Source organism: Heptranchias perlo, chromosome 3, assembly GCF_035084215.1.
Source record: "Heptranchias perlo isolate sHepPer1 chromosome 3, sHepPer1.hap1, whole genome shotgun sequence".
Classification (NCBI taxonomy): Eukaryota; Metazoa; Chordata; class Chondrichthyes; order Hexanchiformes; family Hexanchidae; genus Heptranchias; species Heptranchias perlo.
In genome coordinates this window covers 54,196,763-54,214,385 of record NC_090327.1, presented here as the reverse complement: position 1 = coordinate 54,214,385, position 17,623 = coordinate 54,196,763, and the positions used below count along the sequence as shown (strand labels likewise).

The following is a 17,623-nucleotide window of genomic DNA, read 5'->3' as shown; positions in this document are numbered from 1 at the left end:
GGAAAACTATTTAAGATAATAAAAGGGTAGAAATTGCTTTTGGTGATAATAGTGGATAAATGCTTAATGCTTTCATATGATATTTCTCTGTCTTTTATTTTAAAAGAAGTCCTAACCCACTTAAAATAAACATTTTAGTGTTTGTTAAAATGACAGTTAGAGGAAAGTCATACAAGCACATCAAGTGTTTATCCTAATTATAATGCTTAATTAGATTTATTCATGATATCCAGGCTTAAATGTATATTTGTATTTTGTATAATTTTATGGAAGTATAGATTATGGTCAGATTTCTATTTAACTGCAAAAGAGTGGTGTTTCCATTTCCCACACCAGCCATCTATGTGGTCAGTCTGGGCAAACGTGATAATTTGTGCTGAATTATGGGCTGTCTGTGCTATGAACTCACAGCAACTGGGAACTGGATTGATACTTCTCAAATTCATGTCACATAACTGGCAGAGAGAGGAGTCTTTCATTTTATCACTCTGGATCGGATTGGAGTTCAATAACCAATGGCAAATAGACTGACAGCTAACTTTCTGTATCAGCCAATTCTCCCACCCCATTTTGAAGGTTTTTGTTCTTCCTTTGCATGTGCTGCACATGTAAAGTATCATTCCTGGACAAGTGTGGATTTAATTTTTTTCCCATTTTGATGAATTCACAGAGACCAGCTAATATTAGTTTGAACTGTAAAGTGAGGAAGTAAGGTGTGGGACTTTGAATTTTTTTCTGAGGAAGCACCTTCTCTCTGGTCACCACCCCTAAATGGTATGGTTAAGTTAAGAAACTCAGTGATTGGAGGGGAGGCTCACAAAGAGAATCCAGACCATATCACTCCATGGGTTACCTGGCTGGTGCATCAATGTGGTCACAACACTTTGAATTAAATTCTTCTGATTACAAATGATTCAGATGTAATCGTAACCTAATTTCTAATACGTGATATTCCACCACACATTTCAGATGATAATCTTTTAAGTAGCAGGAAGTCATACACATACACATAACTGTTCATACAGAATTAAGAGGAATTACAGATTGTAATAGCTGGTGTAGCAATTCCCTTTCTGAATGTATTTGTAGAGATGTAGAGCTAGATTCTATTCCTTGGCTGATTTACCGCTTGAAGTGCACCAGAAATGCACTTCTGCCCACCGGTGTGACCAAAATTGAATAGTCAGGGCCAGCTCCCAGCGAAAATTGTACTTTCTATTAGGAGCCTGCCTCTGGGAGGGGTTGGGAGGGAGGGGGTGTGGGTGGAGGGAGGGAAATCTGGTACTGCTACACCATTAAATTGGCTGCAGCAGTTGAAAGTGCCAAGGCAGTCATTTTGGGTTTGAAACAATTTGGCTCACTGCAATGTCTGAGGCTTATTGTTCTAAGGGGCACCGAGCTCCCAAGTTTACCGACTATTCAGCTGAGGACTTAGTGTTTGAAATCCAGCAAAGGAGGAGGGGAGGAGGCCCATAAAAAGGGCATGATCCAGGCCCAGTTGAAGCAGGTGGTGTTGGCAGTGAGTGCCACTTCCAAAACCCACTTTGCCTGGCTACTCAATGCCGGAAGAAGGTCACTGACCTGAGCCTTTCCAGTGTAGCCAAGGTAGGAGGAGGCAGTCATAAGAAAGCAATGTAATAAGCATGTTTTCTATTTCGAGCCACCATGCCTTCACTGAGTTGATCACCATCTAAAACTTACCAACAATATGGAAAAGATACAGCAATACCCTCCACTGCAGTGGGTGCAATTATGGGAGATGCTGCAGTCTGTTCCCATAGGGGGTGAAGGAAAATTGCAACTGGGTTTTGGACTGGTTGGAAATCAGCATTAGGCCTCTCCACCCATTTTTCCTCTACCTTCTGCTCAAAATCTGTCACAAAACGGGTGGTCAATGGGGGGAAAGTCTGGCTGATGTTACTGTCAATAAAGGTAAAACATTGTCGGGTGGTATCTGGGTCATAGGGTAAGGAAAATCTGATTAAATCCCATCCAGTTGCAAGTGCACTCAGTTTGCATCCTGACACATTTCACAGGTTCCAATGGTGGTAGAGGTGTTTGCCTCAAATGTGCAGGAACTTCATTTTAATTTGTATATTTTGGGCATCGCCAGGCATTGCGCATGTCAAAACAGTGGAAAATGGTGAGCAGGGTGCCTGATGTTAAGAACGCTTATTTTAAATGGGTATCCAGGGTTGCTAGATGATGGAAAACAACCAGGAGTTTATGGGAAGGACACAGAAACTTCTTCAGGGATCTCCACTGGACACTGTTTCTGCAGGGCACAATTATGCAACACCCAGCAAGCCACTGCTATTCTCGACACCCTGCCGGATTTGTACTACGAAGCTCATCCAGCTCGATGGAGGCAATGGAATTGATGCCTTAAAATGCCAATAGTTTCTCTTAAGCCATGGTAGAAAGGAATAGCCTTTGTCCTTCAAGAGCCAGCCAGACCCTTTACCATCTCCTTCTCCCTCTCCCTGAAAAAAGGGTGGGAGGCTGGACTTCCTGAGGAGAAAGCAACTTCCAGCAAATTTAGCATTCACTTGCAGGATCTTACATTGTGGTCACAAACCACCTAACCATTTTGGGAGTGGAATTGCTCGCGACTTAAAAAGTTCAGGGGATGCAGAGGAGGCATCCATATTGCAACATGAGTGCATCAATAGCTCATTACACTTTGGGAAAGCCTGCCACAAGGTAAAACATTAAAATCCTCTGATATTGTTCCTGTGGTAACTTTCCTAAACCGATAAATTAGGATGCCCTGCAGAAGAAGATACAGCACCTCGGGTAGAGAGCAAGTCAGTGGGATTAGGTTTGATTGCTCTAGCAAAGAACCAGGACAGACACAATGGGCCAAATGGCTTTCTTCTGTCTTGTAAACTTCTATGGTTTTATGAAAAGAGCATTAATAACATGACAAATACAGCAAGAGGCTTCAAATAGAATGGTGTTAAAGAAGTCAACCGTTGCTGCCCAAAACGACCCTGGGGTAGATTTTAGTTTTCGGTCGGCCAACCAGGGGGACACGTTGGCTACCAGCCCATTCCTGTCGTCAGGAGGTGTGAGCCATTTCGAGGACCGAGCATCATTTTTATGATACTGGCAAGTTGCATGCCCTGAACGGACATCTCGCTGTGATGACTTTCACTTGGACTGACTGCAGTCCATATGCAAAAGGAGATTTGGTTGCTGTGGCCCTTTTTGTCGCGACGCAGCAATACTGGGCACTCGATTTTATATGGGCATCCTCCATGTCCTGCAAGAACTGCAGAAACCTGCATGCCGACCTAACACTTTCCAAATTGATGTGTAAATGAAGTGACTGCTTGTTTCAGGTGGGTTGTTCTCATTGCAGATCCTACACATCAGAAAATCCTGCCTAAAATTTGGATTTACATTCTGCCAGATGACATGAAAAAAATTCAAAAACAATAATTGAGTGTATTTTGCTTTGTGTGTCAAGGTAAAGAAAAATGTGAACAATTATTCAAATCTTTTTTAATTAAAGGGTATTTTTTTTGCAAATAAACTGACATTATAAAACTCTCCAGTTTAGTAAAAGTCCTTTTATTTAACTTTATATGCAGAACAAAATACACGTGTAGGTGTTCAATGCCCTTTGTACCTCGCTAAGCCACTTTAAAATGAACTCTTTGCTGAATACCCTTTAGTATCTGATCTGATTTCATATCTTTGACATCATATTGTGGTGCATGTCATGTCAAGCTGCTTGTTTACTCATGTACCTTAGAGACGCACTGTTATTTTGCTAGTATTCCTTGCACGTTATTTGCCAAGTTTGTAAATCACATAAAGTAATTGTAGATTTTCTACCTATTGACAATGGATGGGTGAAATCTAGCCCATCTGTGTCATCTCATTAACAATTGCAAAAAAAAAATCACTTTTCTAAAAGCTTACTTTGAAAAAAATTGAGGGGTGTATTTTTCTCTGTTTGTGAATAAATAATTACTTGTGCTTTTATCATTGTTTTTAATGGATCCAATTCAAAGTACTGCGTGCATGTAATTTTGCTGCTAACAACTTTGTCCAATAAGATTTATTAGCATAAACGAAAAGAAAAGCAACCAACTAAGAAGTATCTTTTCACAGTTCACAAGCCCGTAACGAATCAATGAATAGGAATAATTGATGAACATTTCTGTGATCCTTCTCTGGAGCACCTAAATCTTGTGTGTGATGGTTTAACGAAAATTTAGAAAATGCCAATTTACCCACAAGGCTCAGCTTTGTTGAAAAAAGAAGTCCTACATCTAAAAGAGTTCATGTTCCTGTAGTTTGAAATGATATTTCTCTGGTAGCAGGATATACTCCATTTTTCAATCATGCAACACTCAATGGGCCCAATGATGCACATGTTCTAGCTGTTTAATAATTTTAAATCTACAGCAGTGTCACAAGTTTGCTATCAAGTGATTAATGGCATTGGGATCTGTGTGTTGATATAGTAGAGGTGATGTCCATGAATAGATGCAACAGTACCAACATCAACAATTTACGTTTATGTAGTGCCTTTAATGTAGAAAATATCCCAAGATATTTCACAGAGGAAAAACGGACACAAAACAGCAATGGAAGATTTAAGAAAGATAATCAAATGCATGTTCGAAAAGATAGGTTTTAAGAAGCCCTTTGAAAGCAAAGAAAAAAGTGCAAGACAGAGAGATTTAGGGTAGGGGTTCCAGAGGGTGAGATAGCTGGAGGCTCTGCCACTGATGGTGATTGAATGGATGGTAGGATGCACAGGAGGCCAGAATTGGAGGACTGAAGGGTACGGACTGGGACAGGGCTGGAGGAGGTGGTGGAGGTAAGGTGGGGTGAAGCCAGAGAGGGATTTGTGAATGAAGATAAGGATTTGGAACTCGATATTTTGATGGCTAAGGAGTCAAATGACATTGGTGATGGCAAGAATGATGGATGAGTGGTTTTTGTACTTGAAATTTACATGGGGGGGAAGGGGGGTTCTCCTGATCTACAGCTGTTTATCAGGCTTCTCCAGGGTTTCCACCAAAGTTATGGCCGGAAAGCGGAAGAGAACCCCATGGAAATTCTCCCCCTTGATGTGGGACAGGATGCGGGTAGCATAGTCTTGGATATGTAGGAGTTTGTGTAGGATGGAAATTGGGAGGCCAGTGAGAAGGATATTGAAAAAATTGCTCTAGAGGTAATGTTACATAAGGACTTCAGCTGCATAGGGGTAAGCTAAAAATAGAGGTACACAATGTTACGAATGTGGAATTAAGCATTTATGGCTGGGCTATGGGGTTTGAAATTCAGCTAGAACACGATCCTGGGGATACAAACCATCTGGTTCAGCCTGAGCAAGCAGCAAGGAAAGGGGATGGAGTCGGGGGCAATGATATGAGAGCAGTTTTTTGTTGGGAGCCAAATAAGATAAGTTCAACCTTTCTGATATTCAGTTGAAGTTCTGGCTCAGCCACAACTTATTGTTAGACAAGTAATCTGACCACACAGGGATGATCATGGAGTTGAGAGTGGCAGTGGCTAGGTAGAGCTGAGTGTCGTCAGCACACATATATAAAGTTATCCTGTGCTTAAGGATAATTTTGCTGAAATGCAACATCTAAAAGAGGAAAACAAAATATACAAGGATGAAATCTTGGGGTACTTCAGAGGTGTCCGTGTACAGATGGGAGGAGGAGCTATTGTTGGAAATGTGCTGGCGACTTTGGAACTGATACAGAAGTGGAGTCATGTAAAAGCAGTCCAATCCTCTCCCTCACTGCTTCCTCAGGCTGAACCAGACAGTTTACAACCTCAGCGTTTTGTTTGACCCTGAGCTAGGTGAACTACAGAGGAGAGGTGCTGGAAGAGGATCTAGTAGCCGACTGTATTGGAGAGGTCAAGGAGGGATAATGTGCCATGGTTGTAGTCATAAAGGATGTCATTATTGACTGACCAAGGTGGTCTTAGTGCTGTGGGAAGAGTGGAAGGTCAACTGGAATGATTTGAACAGGGAAATGTGAGCGAGGTCAGCACAGAGGTGAGCGGTGATAATATTTTCAAGGATCTTAGGAAAGGGAGATTAGATATGTACTGATAGTTGGAGAAGACACTGCAATTGAGGGAGGACTTCTTGTGGAGAGGGGCGATGATGGCAATTTTGAAGGGAGGGGAATAGTGTCTGAGCAGAGAGAGAGCTATTTACAACGTCCGCGAGAAAAGGAGTAAGAAAGGCTAGTTGAATAGTTAGGATCTGAGTGGGGAGAGAATTGAGGGAACAGGTGGTGGGTTTCGTAGGGGATGAACCTGGTAAGGGCCGGTGGCAGAAGTTATAGAGTGATATGGAGTAAGGTCATTCAGCCAGTTCAAATGTCCTGGGCTCCTGAGAGTTGTGCCATCGATGATAACTCATGGCCAATTCCCGGAGCTCAGGAAATTTGAATCAGCTGAAGAGACTAATCTTATGTGGATAATGCTGCTGACAGCAGAAACCTGCTCCCCTGTTCTCCTCAACACTGCCTTGCCTTCTGAACAAGTGCAGCTAAGTGTGATTAGAGAACATTTTAACAGGTTTGAATTTGCCAGAAGACTCGATCTGTGGTTTCTGCTGGGGACCCAAAAACTCAAAGACCATGTTGCAAATTCAATTTTTACTATACTCAGCATATTCTATTATGTTGTCAGTGCTAGCCTGCCCTTTGGCTTTGTACTCATTTATAACTGTGAAACATTAAAAGAACTAGCGATCTGCGACATTTCGCAGCTATGACGAACTCAGTCCATTTGGTATTTTGGTGAACACTGTTCCCCTAGTAATATTATATTATTATGATTATAGTAGTAATGTATTATTATGATTATAATAATAATTTTATTATAAAGAAAATAATATGGTTTAACGTATTTAAGAACTTCTCCATGAATGGGAGAAAATCCTTAAAATCTTAAAAAGACATGGAAATTCAAAGTGTCAGATATAAAACAAAATGTTGTATTTCTCACATCAACAATCCCAATATATGGATAATGATAATAAATAAAGAACTTGAAAATCCACGCTCCTGCAAGCCCAGCAATTACACTTGAATCCCATCCATCAGGAGTCTCCACAGTTGACTCTGGTGGATCCATTGGGGTTAGGGGGATGTTTCCTATCTTGCGTTCTAATGGAGGGCGCCCGTACCCCAATGGGCTCATCTTGGGCCTGCCCCAGATGCCATGATATGCGGTGTACTGTGCCCGGTCCGAGGTTGTCAGTAGCCCCCAGAAAGTGGAAATAAATATCCCCATGGCTCCTTTGTAAAGGGGGTCGTTTTACAAATTAAAAAAAAAATTCCACAGCTTATAGGGTGAAATGAAGTAAATAGAATGGAAGCAAGCTCGTGTGGAGCACAAACACTGGCTGAAAAGCTTATTTCTGTGCTGTAAATTCTATGTAATTCTGTGTATTTATACTTCCTGGGGTTCAGGCCACGATCTCAGGTGGGGCCTTCTAGACATTTCTAATAATAAGTTTAAAAAACGATATAATTTAATATAGATGCAAAATGTATACTGTACCCATTCAATTATCCCCATCTTTTTACATTTAAAAAAGGAAAAAAACAAAATTTGTGATAATAATTGAAAGACGTTTTCATTCAGATAAATATTTCTCTATTCTGGTAGAATATCTAAATTCGATTTTTGTTCAAAGTTATAATTACGTGCCCAAATGCAATTGTCCTCTTAGAAATAAAGTTGACTGAATGAAAGCAGAAGGGACTGCACCGCACAAGACATTGGCTCTGTACCAATGGAGCACTTACAAATGGCAATACCTTCTTGCACGATTGTCCTATTGCACAGAAAGCTCTGGATAGCTTCCCCAATCTTGCACAAGAATCAATCCTATGGCATCAGAGGCTCATTCATTTTTTGAAAATGATGTTTCATCCTTTTGCATTAAAAAAATAATTTTATAATTCTGTGCTTCCACAAGCAAAGCTCCCTCCTGGGAGCACAAAGCTGGAAAATTACCCTTTAAGTCTCCAGTATACTAACAGATGCTGACCTTTAATCACAGGACATTGAAACTGTGACACCAGACAGTTACCCCATTGAGCCTGAAACTAAAAGGGTGTCATTGTGTTCCGTACAGTGGATTTGAGATCAAGATTTATTGATTGATTTTCTTTTATTGTTGGTTACACATTGCACTTATTTATATTCTATTGAAACACTTAATTTAAATGAGAATCACAGTTATTAATATATTGCTCTCCTGGTCTGCATGCAAGTACTCAAATTTCTCATGACCCTTCTGTGACAGTCATTAATAAGGAACAGTTTATGCGAAACAACATCTCATGTGAGCAAGACTTGGAGTAGCAGTAAAAACAGAAAGGACCTACTCACATTTACTTTTTCATTAAAAAAACATGCAGAGGGAAGATACGGCCCAAAGAGATTCACTCAAAACTCATACCAACACAGTAACTGCCACAGTTCCAACTTTCCTGCTGACCAGGATAAAGTTGTGTGCTCAGAGCAGGAAATTCCTGTGAAACTAAGTCAGTTAGAAATTTCTCCAAACGACAAAGGTGCCTGTTTAATTGCATATGAAGCGGTCGTGGCTTCGGAAAATGCTTAATTAAAGTAAGGCTAATAATAATTAAAGGGAAGGGTAAAAAGAAAAAAGAAAGAGACATTAATACTGAAAGAATGAGATGGCGAGAGTACAACAGATGACATGAGGCTAGGCAGGCTGGCCCTGGACTTATGACATATTAGGTTGAGAAAATAGAAGAATGAAATGGAGAGAGTAATAAACAGGGAGAAATAGCGCATGAGAAGGTAATACTGACCTTAGTACAGATTACATTATGCAGATACATCTGCAAGTGTCAACTATGATCCATTCAGTGCAGTGGTTGAAACTTGTGATTGGAGGTTTTCAAATAAAACTAAAATAGTTGCAACAACTCCAATATCTGCAGCAGAGATTTAATCACTTAATCTTATCCCATACAGGAATCGATTTAGCTGCAAACCACTTCCTGGTAAAGTGACGGACACAGCTTAAAATGTGGATAATGAAAAAACAAGCAACATCAAATGATTTACAGTAACATCTATTGCCTTTTGGGACATGGCATCAGACAGATTTTATAAAAAACTGTTAGATAAAATGCAATAAACCTCTTCCTTACCTTTGCAACTGAGCTCAGGTAATAACAGATGTAGGCAGCACCGAATCCTAAAACAAGGGACAAACCTACCCCTGAACCTGACAGATTGATTTTGACCTGATTTTCTAAATACACTGTCAGATCTCTGGTCAGTGTGTTCACATTCCATATCAGATCAATCATTGCTGTACTACCGGTATAAAATAAGGACAGGCTACCAGCACCTTGCACCAGAAGCTGAGAGGCTGTAATACCAGATTCTTGCGTCCTTCAGCCCAACCCTCATACACTAGCACAATCCTCTTCAGCTTCTATTTATAGGCTTAAGGCTTTACTCAGGCCTTTAAATGCCACCTGCTGGAGAGATATTATCACACTAACTACAACTTTTCTTCCTTACTTTTCCAAACTATACTAAAATTAAAGGGCTTATTTTGTTGCCAGATTCAGTGACAACATTTGTTTTACTATTAAAGAGTGGTTGAATTGTTGCTCACTGAAATAGTAGATAATTTTGTACAGAGAAATTTCTATAGTGCATCGTACAAAGTACAGTAGAGAAGATGCACTGTTTCTGGAACAAGGCGTACACTACACAGATCAGTAGACCGTGCACCTTACCCTATATAGCCAGCTGTTCAGAAAAGTATTAAAGTACCTTGAGGTGATTTGTCCTTCAATTTTCCTCATCCTCACTTTGGAAGTAATGTTATGGTTGAGACTGAGAACTCATCATGAGGGCAACACAGCTCCAAGTGATTCCTACCATCACATTGCACTGTCCAATGCATTGTGTGAGCATAATTAGCCTCAGTATTATTCAGCCGTACTCTACTTATTAAACATTTTATGTAGGTGCGTATTTCCTGTGTATAAAACGTTACTTTCTGTTGCCATGTATTTGCCAAATTTTTATGTCAACTTTTTCCATTATAAATTTCTATGTCTGTATTTATTAAGGAAAAGCTGGATTGTCACAATTTATAATTGCACAATCTGACCACTTGGTGACTCTGTGACCAAATTTCTGCACTGTTTCTTCCAGCTCAAATGCCATTTTGGTTTCCATGCAGGTAAATTTTAAACTTGAGTTTCTTTCAATGTATATTTTTAATTTGTGTTTTATATTATTTTGGATTTTCATTTATATATTTTTAAATATCTTTTTGCACAACTGGAATATCAGGGCACAAATCAGAGCAAATTATGGCGTAAGTCACAGATTGCTGTTCCAGGAAATTCTAGGCCAATATCTATGTCATTCAAAGTCATGTGTCTAACAAGCATCAATAATGTGTAGGAAATATATGTCACGCTTGAAAACTTTACACTTAAAAGTGTCACACATGAAAAGTGTATGTCATACTTGCAGCTTATTGGTTCAAGTAACTGTTAAATTAACTGTTAAGTTAAGTTAACCATGTTCTGTTAAGTTAATCATGTTCTGTTAAGTTAGCCATGCTGTGGGTGCAGAGAACGTGTGGGTGGGGGGAGAGCGTGTTGGGAAGATAGCGGGGGGAGAGCACGGCGGGGAAGATCGCGTGGGAAAGATCGGGTGGGGGAGATCACGGGGGGGAGATTGTGGGAAGGGCATCGAATTGCAGATAGGCCTGGAGATCAGGGGTCGGCCTGGAGATCGGGGGGCATCGGATCACGGGTTGGGCTGCAGATCGGGGGGGGGGGCATTGGATTGCGGCGGGTGCATAAGATCATGGGGGGTGGGGTCAGCGGATTGCTGGAGGCGGGGTGGGCGGCAGATCATGGGGAGGGAGACCGATCATAGCAGACTAGCTTGGGGAGCTGGGGGGGAAGCGCTCCTGCTCCACCTGACCCACAAGCAGTGCTATAAAAAGCACATAGATGTTGGATCTGGCAGTTCTCGCCCCCCTTCAGCTGCCGGTTTTCTCAAGCCCTGGGAAACCCGCCCTGCAGCCGTTAAATCTGAAAGGCTGCTAAAATCTGAGGCATGCAGCCTCATTAACATATTTAAATTACTGACCCGCCTCTTGAGAGCTGGTTACTTGCCTGATCCCCAGCCCGCCCCCGTTGAACCGGAACTAGGTTTTTAAGAATTTAACACCCCAGCCCTTGCCCCTCACCTGCCTATCCTGGTGTGGTGGGGGGGGGGTGTTGGTTAAAATTCCCCCCTACTCTGTCAGGGTCCTGGACCTTCAATTTTGCTCCTTTTGTGGAGCCTGCATTGTTCAGCTGTGCCTTAATATTTTGTGGGACTATGTGCATGCATAACTTCATTGCCCTTTAGTCTCCTGCTCTAAGTGGTTTTCTCAGAAGGACAAAAAGCCTAATGCCCTCCTGGTGTGACCTAAGCTGCTGTCTATAGCCCTACTGTGGTTGCAGGAGATCTGGTGCTTGGTGGAATGATGTGGTGGGGAGGGGACCTGGAAAGACACCACGGGGGTATTCTTGAATTTGGAAGCACATGGGGGGATTTGTAGCACTGAGGAAGACTGTAATTTGGCAGAACCTGGGGGGGTCAGGAGTTTAGCAGCACTGGGAATTGTCTGGAGTTTGGTAGCATTAGGGGCCCTGAGATTTGGCAGCACTGGGGAATAAAGGGTTTGCTAGCATTCATTGTGGTAGCATGGCCGAGTGGTCTAAGGTGCTGGATTTAGTCTTTTTGGGGACGTGGGTTCAAATCCCATTGCTGCCAGAATTTCTGGTAATGTTTATTTTCTTCATTCAGAGGGTGGTGAACCTGTGGAATTCTGTACTGCAGAAGGCAGTGGAGGCCAAGTCATTAGATGTATTCAAGAAGGAGATAGATATATTAATGCTAAAGGGATCAAGAGATATGGGGAGAAAGCGGGAACAGGGTACTGAGTTAGATGATCAGCCATGATCATTTTGAATGGCGGAGCAGGCCCGAAGGGCCGAATGGCCTACCCTTGCTCTTATTTTCTATGTTTCTATGTTTAATGGGGAGTAGGGTTTTGGCAGTATTTAAGGCTTCTTTTTCTGCTTTTTTATCTCCCCCTGAAATAATGATAATTCGTGTTTGGGGAGATAGCTGTACAAGGTTGCACCATCTAATGGATAGGGTGGACATAAATTGGCCTGATGGTCTTTTCTCACCTTTCTTTTGATATTTCCCTATGAAGCACTGAAAGTGGCCACTTTCTAATCTCCTGGTATAGCCATGTCGGTTTTTGTTGTTCTGGTGCATTTACAACTGCTTCAAATGAACTCTCCATACTCCCAGATTACTCCAAAATAACCTGCCCCCCACCTTCCCCAGAAGTACTCCCTAACTGAAGCCCCCATTCTGCATTGCTAAACCCCAGATATCCCCCATTGCTACCATGCCCCAGATCCCCTCCCAGTTCGGCCAAACCCCAGATTTCTCCCCAGAATGCTGCCAAACTCTAGATTTTATTCCATGCATTGCTAAATCATGGATTCCTCCCTCCCCTATTCCTGCCAAAACCCAGATTTGTACCTCTTGTATGCTGCCAAATTCAAGACTGTAAAACACTATGGATTTCACCCCCCGTCTTATCAAACCTAGGGCACCCTGCTATCCTCCCAAACACCCAGCATGAGTTACTTGATCTCAGCTGGGATGGTGCTCAGGATGCCATGACTAATCTCAGCACCTTAGCATTAAATTGGCCAGAGTTCCCACTCCTGATTCTGTCCAGCAATCCTTGCTGGAAATGTGTATGAGTGGATGTGAGACAATGTTGGGCTATGCTGTGATGACATCCGCAATCAAATAGTCTGCAAATACTCACTGTCGATGCTCACAGCACTTGTGGAACTGTACTCCAGCATGGAGTCAATGCCTTCAGGAAAGGAAGAGGGGAGAAAGTGGTAGGAAAGGGGGAGAAAACATAAACCTCCTTTAATAATTGGAAAACAACCTTTTCATTGCCCCATTGAAATACATGGAGGAAGTCAGTGAGACATGTGGTCTGAAGGAGTGGGTGGAGTTGGAGGATGAGTGGAGGTAGTCTTTGAGACAGTGCTGGGACTACAGATGCTAGAAGTGAGTAGGGAAAATATATACATTTTTAAAAACAGACTTTTGGTCTCCAGTTTATATTTTAGAAATGATCTGGACAGTCAACCCAAAAGACATGCTGTTCAAACTTGGATAGGCAATGCTAAACTACTAGGGAAATTACTTAAAGTTTTCTTCAAATGATATGCCAAAATATTAAAATGTATAATTATAAATCAACATTTGAATCATACATACCTATGGGTTCTCTTGCGGGACCAAGGAGTGCATCAACGCCCTATTGATAGACTGCCAGCTTTCCACATGATGTAAAATACACAGAGAGCAGGACAAAATACAACATGACTTAATTAAGCAAACAAATCAAATTTATTTTCTATTGATGGGAAAGACACAAGGGGCTCGATTTTGGCGTCGGGTTTCCGGCGGGTTTCCAGCGGGGGGGCCCCAAAAATCCCGATATCCGGTCACGTGACCGGATCGCGACGAAATCCCGGCCACTTCCGGGTACCGCGCTGACGTGCGGGGCTGCGCGCGCAAGCCCCGCTGGTGGGAATCCCGCAGGCAATTAAAGCCAGCGGGGTTCCACTTGAGTGTACTTACCTTGCTTGTTGAGGTCAGTTAATGAGCTGAATCAGCTGTCAAAAGAGGAAGTGTGGGATTTTAGGTTCAAGGCAGTGAGTTTCACACACTGGGTGAAACAGTCTCTCTCCAACCAGGCGTGTTGCAGCCAGTAGCCTGTGGCAGGTGCCAAGGTGCACTCCACGGGGGAGAGCCCTCACCCACGCAGGAGGCCACCACGTCACATAGGGCAACCCCTGCCCCCCACCACCCCCCGCCAAGCCAGAGGACAGACCGACACGAAACCGCAGCCCCAGTCCGAGGAACCACCCACCTACCCTGCACAACCCCTCAGACCAACACCTGCCAGATGGGTGGTGTGTGGACACCCTCGGAGGACGAACAAAATGACCAGCCCCAGCAGCCTCGCAGAGACGTGGAGCCCCCCAACACGGTGTTGTTGCACGCCCACCTGCACAGCAGGAGGGAGGGCTACCGCAGAGAGAGACGCATCGCAGAGGGCACTACCCTTGCCACAGGGTCCACAGACCGAGGCGCAGCTCCCCGGACCTCTCCGAGCAGCAGTGCACAGGGAGGCGCAGATTCGCTCGACATTTAGTTGTGGAGATCTGCAGCCTCTTTCATTCCGAGCTGCTCCTGGCTGGCCCCAGCACCAACTGCTTACCTGTCGCTGTCAAAGTCACCACTGCCCTCCACACCTTCTCCTCCGCATCCTTCCAGGGTGCAGCCGGCTACACCGCCGATGTCTCTCAGTCGTCTGCGCGGACGAGCCCTGCAAATACACCTGCACCTACTCTGCAGTAACACGATGGGTGGCATCAGTGGTGGGTCCTCATAGTGATACCCAGGAGCGGGCATTATTGGACACAGCGGACAGGATTCGCGGAGACGTGGCAGTGGTGGTGTCAATATAATGTGTGCTGTTTGTTGCTCTGAAATTCAATATAGGTAACACCCATGACAAACCCTCAGACACCCTTGTGCACCCCCTTCATGCTCATGACACGTTTGCCTTACGCTGCCTACTGCACATATGTGATGCATGCCCTGTGGCTGCAGCACAGGTGGTGGCAGGTTGAGTGAGGCTGGCCGTGAGGGAGATGCACGAGAGGGTGAGTATGGGATGGAGCAATGAGATTGTATGAGGATTGGGTTGCGTGTTAGTGGCAGGATGAGTACTGGCGAGGTGAGTAGGTGGAGGTAAGATGAGGATGGGGTTTGAGTGGGTATGAAGGGTGATGTGACAGAGTAGTGTTGGCGGTGCCGAAGGAGATGTGGGGTGGGGGCAGTGATGTGGCAGACGGAGTGTAGGGGAAAGACTTCGTGTTCTCACTGTGGCTGACCTACTGTGGTCATTGCAGCGCCTCCTGCACTGTATGCAGGTGGGCCATATGTTGGTGGCGCAGGTGACCCCCTCTGCCACCACGAGCCAGGCCTTCTTGGTGGCAGAGGCAGGCCGCTTCCTCCCGACCGCCGGGTGGAAGATCTGTGTCCTCCCCCTCCTCCTCACCCCATCTGATGATACCTGGGGTGAGGCATCATTAAACTGGGAGCAGCCTTCCCCCTGGGCTGCTCCATGCTGCAATTTGTTCCATTGGTTGCAGCATCTGTCAGTGGAGGACTGCCCCTTTAACTAGAGAGCCTCCAGCTGACAGATCGTACTGCGCATGCGCAGCCCGACCGACGCGCAGGCCAGCGCCGCGGACCCCGGAGGATCAGGTAATTGATTCCTATTAGTGTGTTGCCTGCTACGATCGCGCGGGCAACCCACTAATTTCTCCGAGCGTGTTGACCACGCTCCCGGAGGACCACCCGCTGGGAACCCGCAGGCCTGCTAAAATCAGGCCCAAGGTCTTTTGCTGGACTATTACAACATGAGCCAGGATTAACAGATTTAGGACCAATGTATTCACCCCCACAGGAGTGTGTAACAGGCCAAAAAGCATAACTTGCTCTCACCAAAATGTACACCTCCTCAGCAAACAACATCTCCCAGCAGTTTTTATGCAATATTTTCCTCCAATGGTCAATTTTAATGAAAAAGTAGATACAAGTAAACAAGAGAGCAAGACTGGTGGTTATTACTGCTAATCTGATTCTTGATGACAGCCTCAGATGGGAGAAAGGAAATGATTTTTAAAAACACATTGCTTGTTAGGAGCTTGTTAAACATTTGTTACAAGTTTCGGGTCTGCCTTAGATATTCTGACAGGTACAGTGGTGCTGGTCACTCCTGTAAGTTGTCTGCATGTCTTATGTCCAAGAGTGTGCTCCTACTGCCCAAAATCTAACTACATGATTGTGCAACTTGGGGGTGTAACAATAGGATCCCTTTGTAATTTGAAATGGAAATCATGTCCTTCGCACATGCCCTCATGAGGGCTTCCCCCAATCCTTTCGAAGGTGGACTGACAAATACCTGGTGAGACAAAGTGGACACAAATCTTTAAGCTGTTTTATTTAACAGACAGCAAGTGGATGTCTAGAGTAACAGATGTAACAAAACCTCACTTACTCCAACTAACTTTTGTTGCCTCCTGTGAATAAGAAAAATATTGAGGCTGAAATTGCTTGGAGCAGCGAGCCAACAGTGCTCGACGCTCCATAGATTTATACTAACCCACTAACGTATCGTGGTCTTTTCCTCGGGCACTTCCTCGAATAGGAATTGGAGAAGAGCCCAACGTCAATTCATGCAAAGCAAGGACCCCGGAGAAGCGAGAGGATCACACTCTCCCCTCCACCAATCAGATCGCAGCATTTTTGCCAAGTTGTGTTCACTGCCTCTGCAGGCTTGGTCGTTGAGGAAGTGAAAGGTACAACATTAAAATCAATGTAAAAACAGTTATAGACAGCAAAAAAGGAGAGGGTAAGAAATAATTGAATTAAATAAAAGACACAGAAAGGAAAAGTTAAAAAAAAAAATTATGACCAAAAGCTATTAAAATAAGGAGTAATGAGGTTCCACATTTTTAAAAGTTAATTTTTAGTTGTTTGGCAGTAAAAACCCATCTGGTTCACTAATGTCCTTTAGGGAAGGAAACCTGCCGTCCTTACCCGGTCTGGCCTATATGTGACTCCAGACCCACAGCAATGTGGTGCATTCTTAATTGCCCTCTGAAATGGCCTAGCAAGCCACTCAGTTGTAAAATCTCGCTAAAAAAAGTCATAATAAGAAGAAAACCAGACGGACCACCTGGCATCGGACCACTAGGCACCGGACACGACAAAGGCAAACCAAGCCCAGTCGACCTTGCAAAGTCCTTCTCACTAACATCTGGGGACTTGTGCCAAAATTGGGAGAGCTTTCCCACAGACTAGTCAAGCAAAGCCTGACATAGCCATAATCACAGAATCATACCTTTCAGCCAACGTCCCAGACTCTTCCATCACCATCCCTGGGTATGGCCTGTCCCACCGGCAGGACAGACCGACCAGAGGTGGCGGTACAATGATATACATTCTGGAGGGAGTTGCCCTGGGAGTCCTCAACATTGACTCTGGACCCCATGAAATTTCATGGCATCAGGTCAAACATGGGCAAGGAAACCTCCTGCTGATTACCACCTACCGTCCTCCCTCAGCTGATGAATCAGTCCTCCTCCATGTTGAACACCACTTGGATGAAGCACTGAGGGTAGCAAGGGCACAGAATGTACTCTGGGTGGGGGACTTCAATGTCTATCACCAAGAGTGGCTTGGTAGCACCACTGCTGGTCGAGCTGGCCAAGTCCTGAAGGACATAGCTGCCAGACTGGGCCTGCGGCAGGTGGTGAGCGAACCAACATGAGAGAAAAACTTACTTGACCTCGTCCTCACCAATCTACCAGTCGCAAATGTATCTGCCAATGACAGTATTGGTAGGAGTGACCACCGCACAGTCCTCGTGGAGACG

General features: G+C 44.1%; 1 protein-coding gene across 1 annotated transcript in view; it reads right to left on the bottom strand.

Moving 5' to 3' along the window:
• The window catches only part of abhd3 (abhydrolase domain containing 3, phospholipase), an 86,551-nt gene extending 77,180 nt beyond the window's left edge, over window positions 1-9,371 (bottom strand). The window contains exon 1 of the mRNA XM_067975463.1: window positions 9,186-9,371. Coding sequence (XP_067831564.1) covers window positions 9,186-9,347 — 162 coding nt within the window. The 5' untranslated portion in view covers window positions 9,348-9,371. The remainder of the gene's footprint in view (window positions 1-9,185) is intronic.
• Window positions 9,372-17,623: the final 8,252 nt, after the last annotated feature.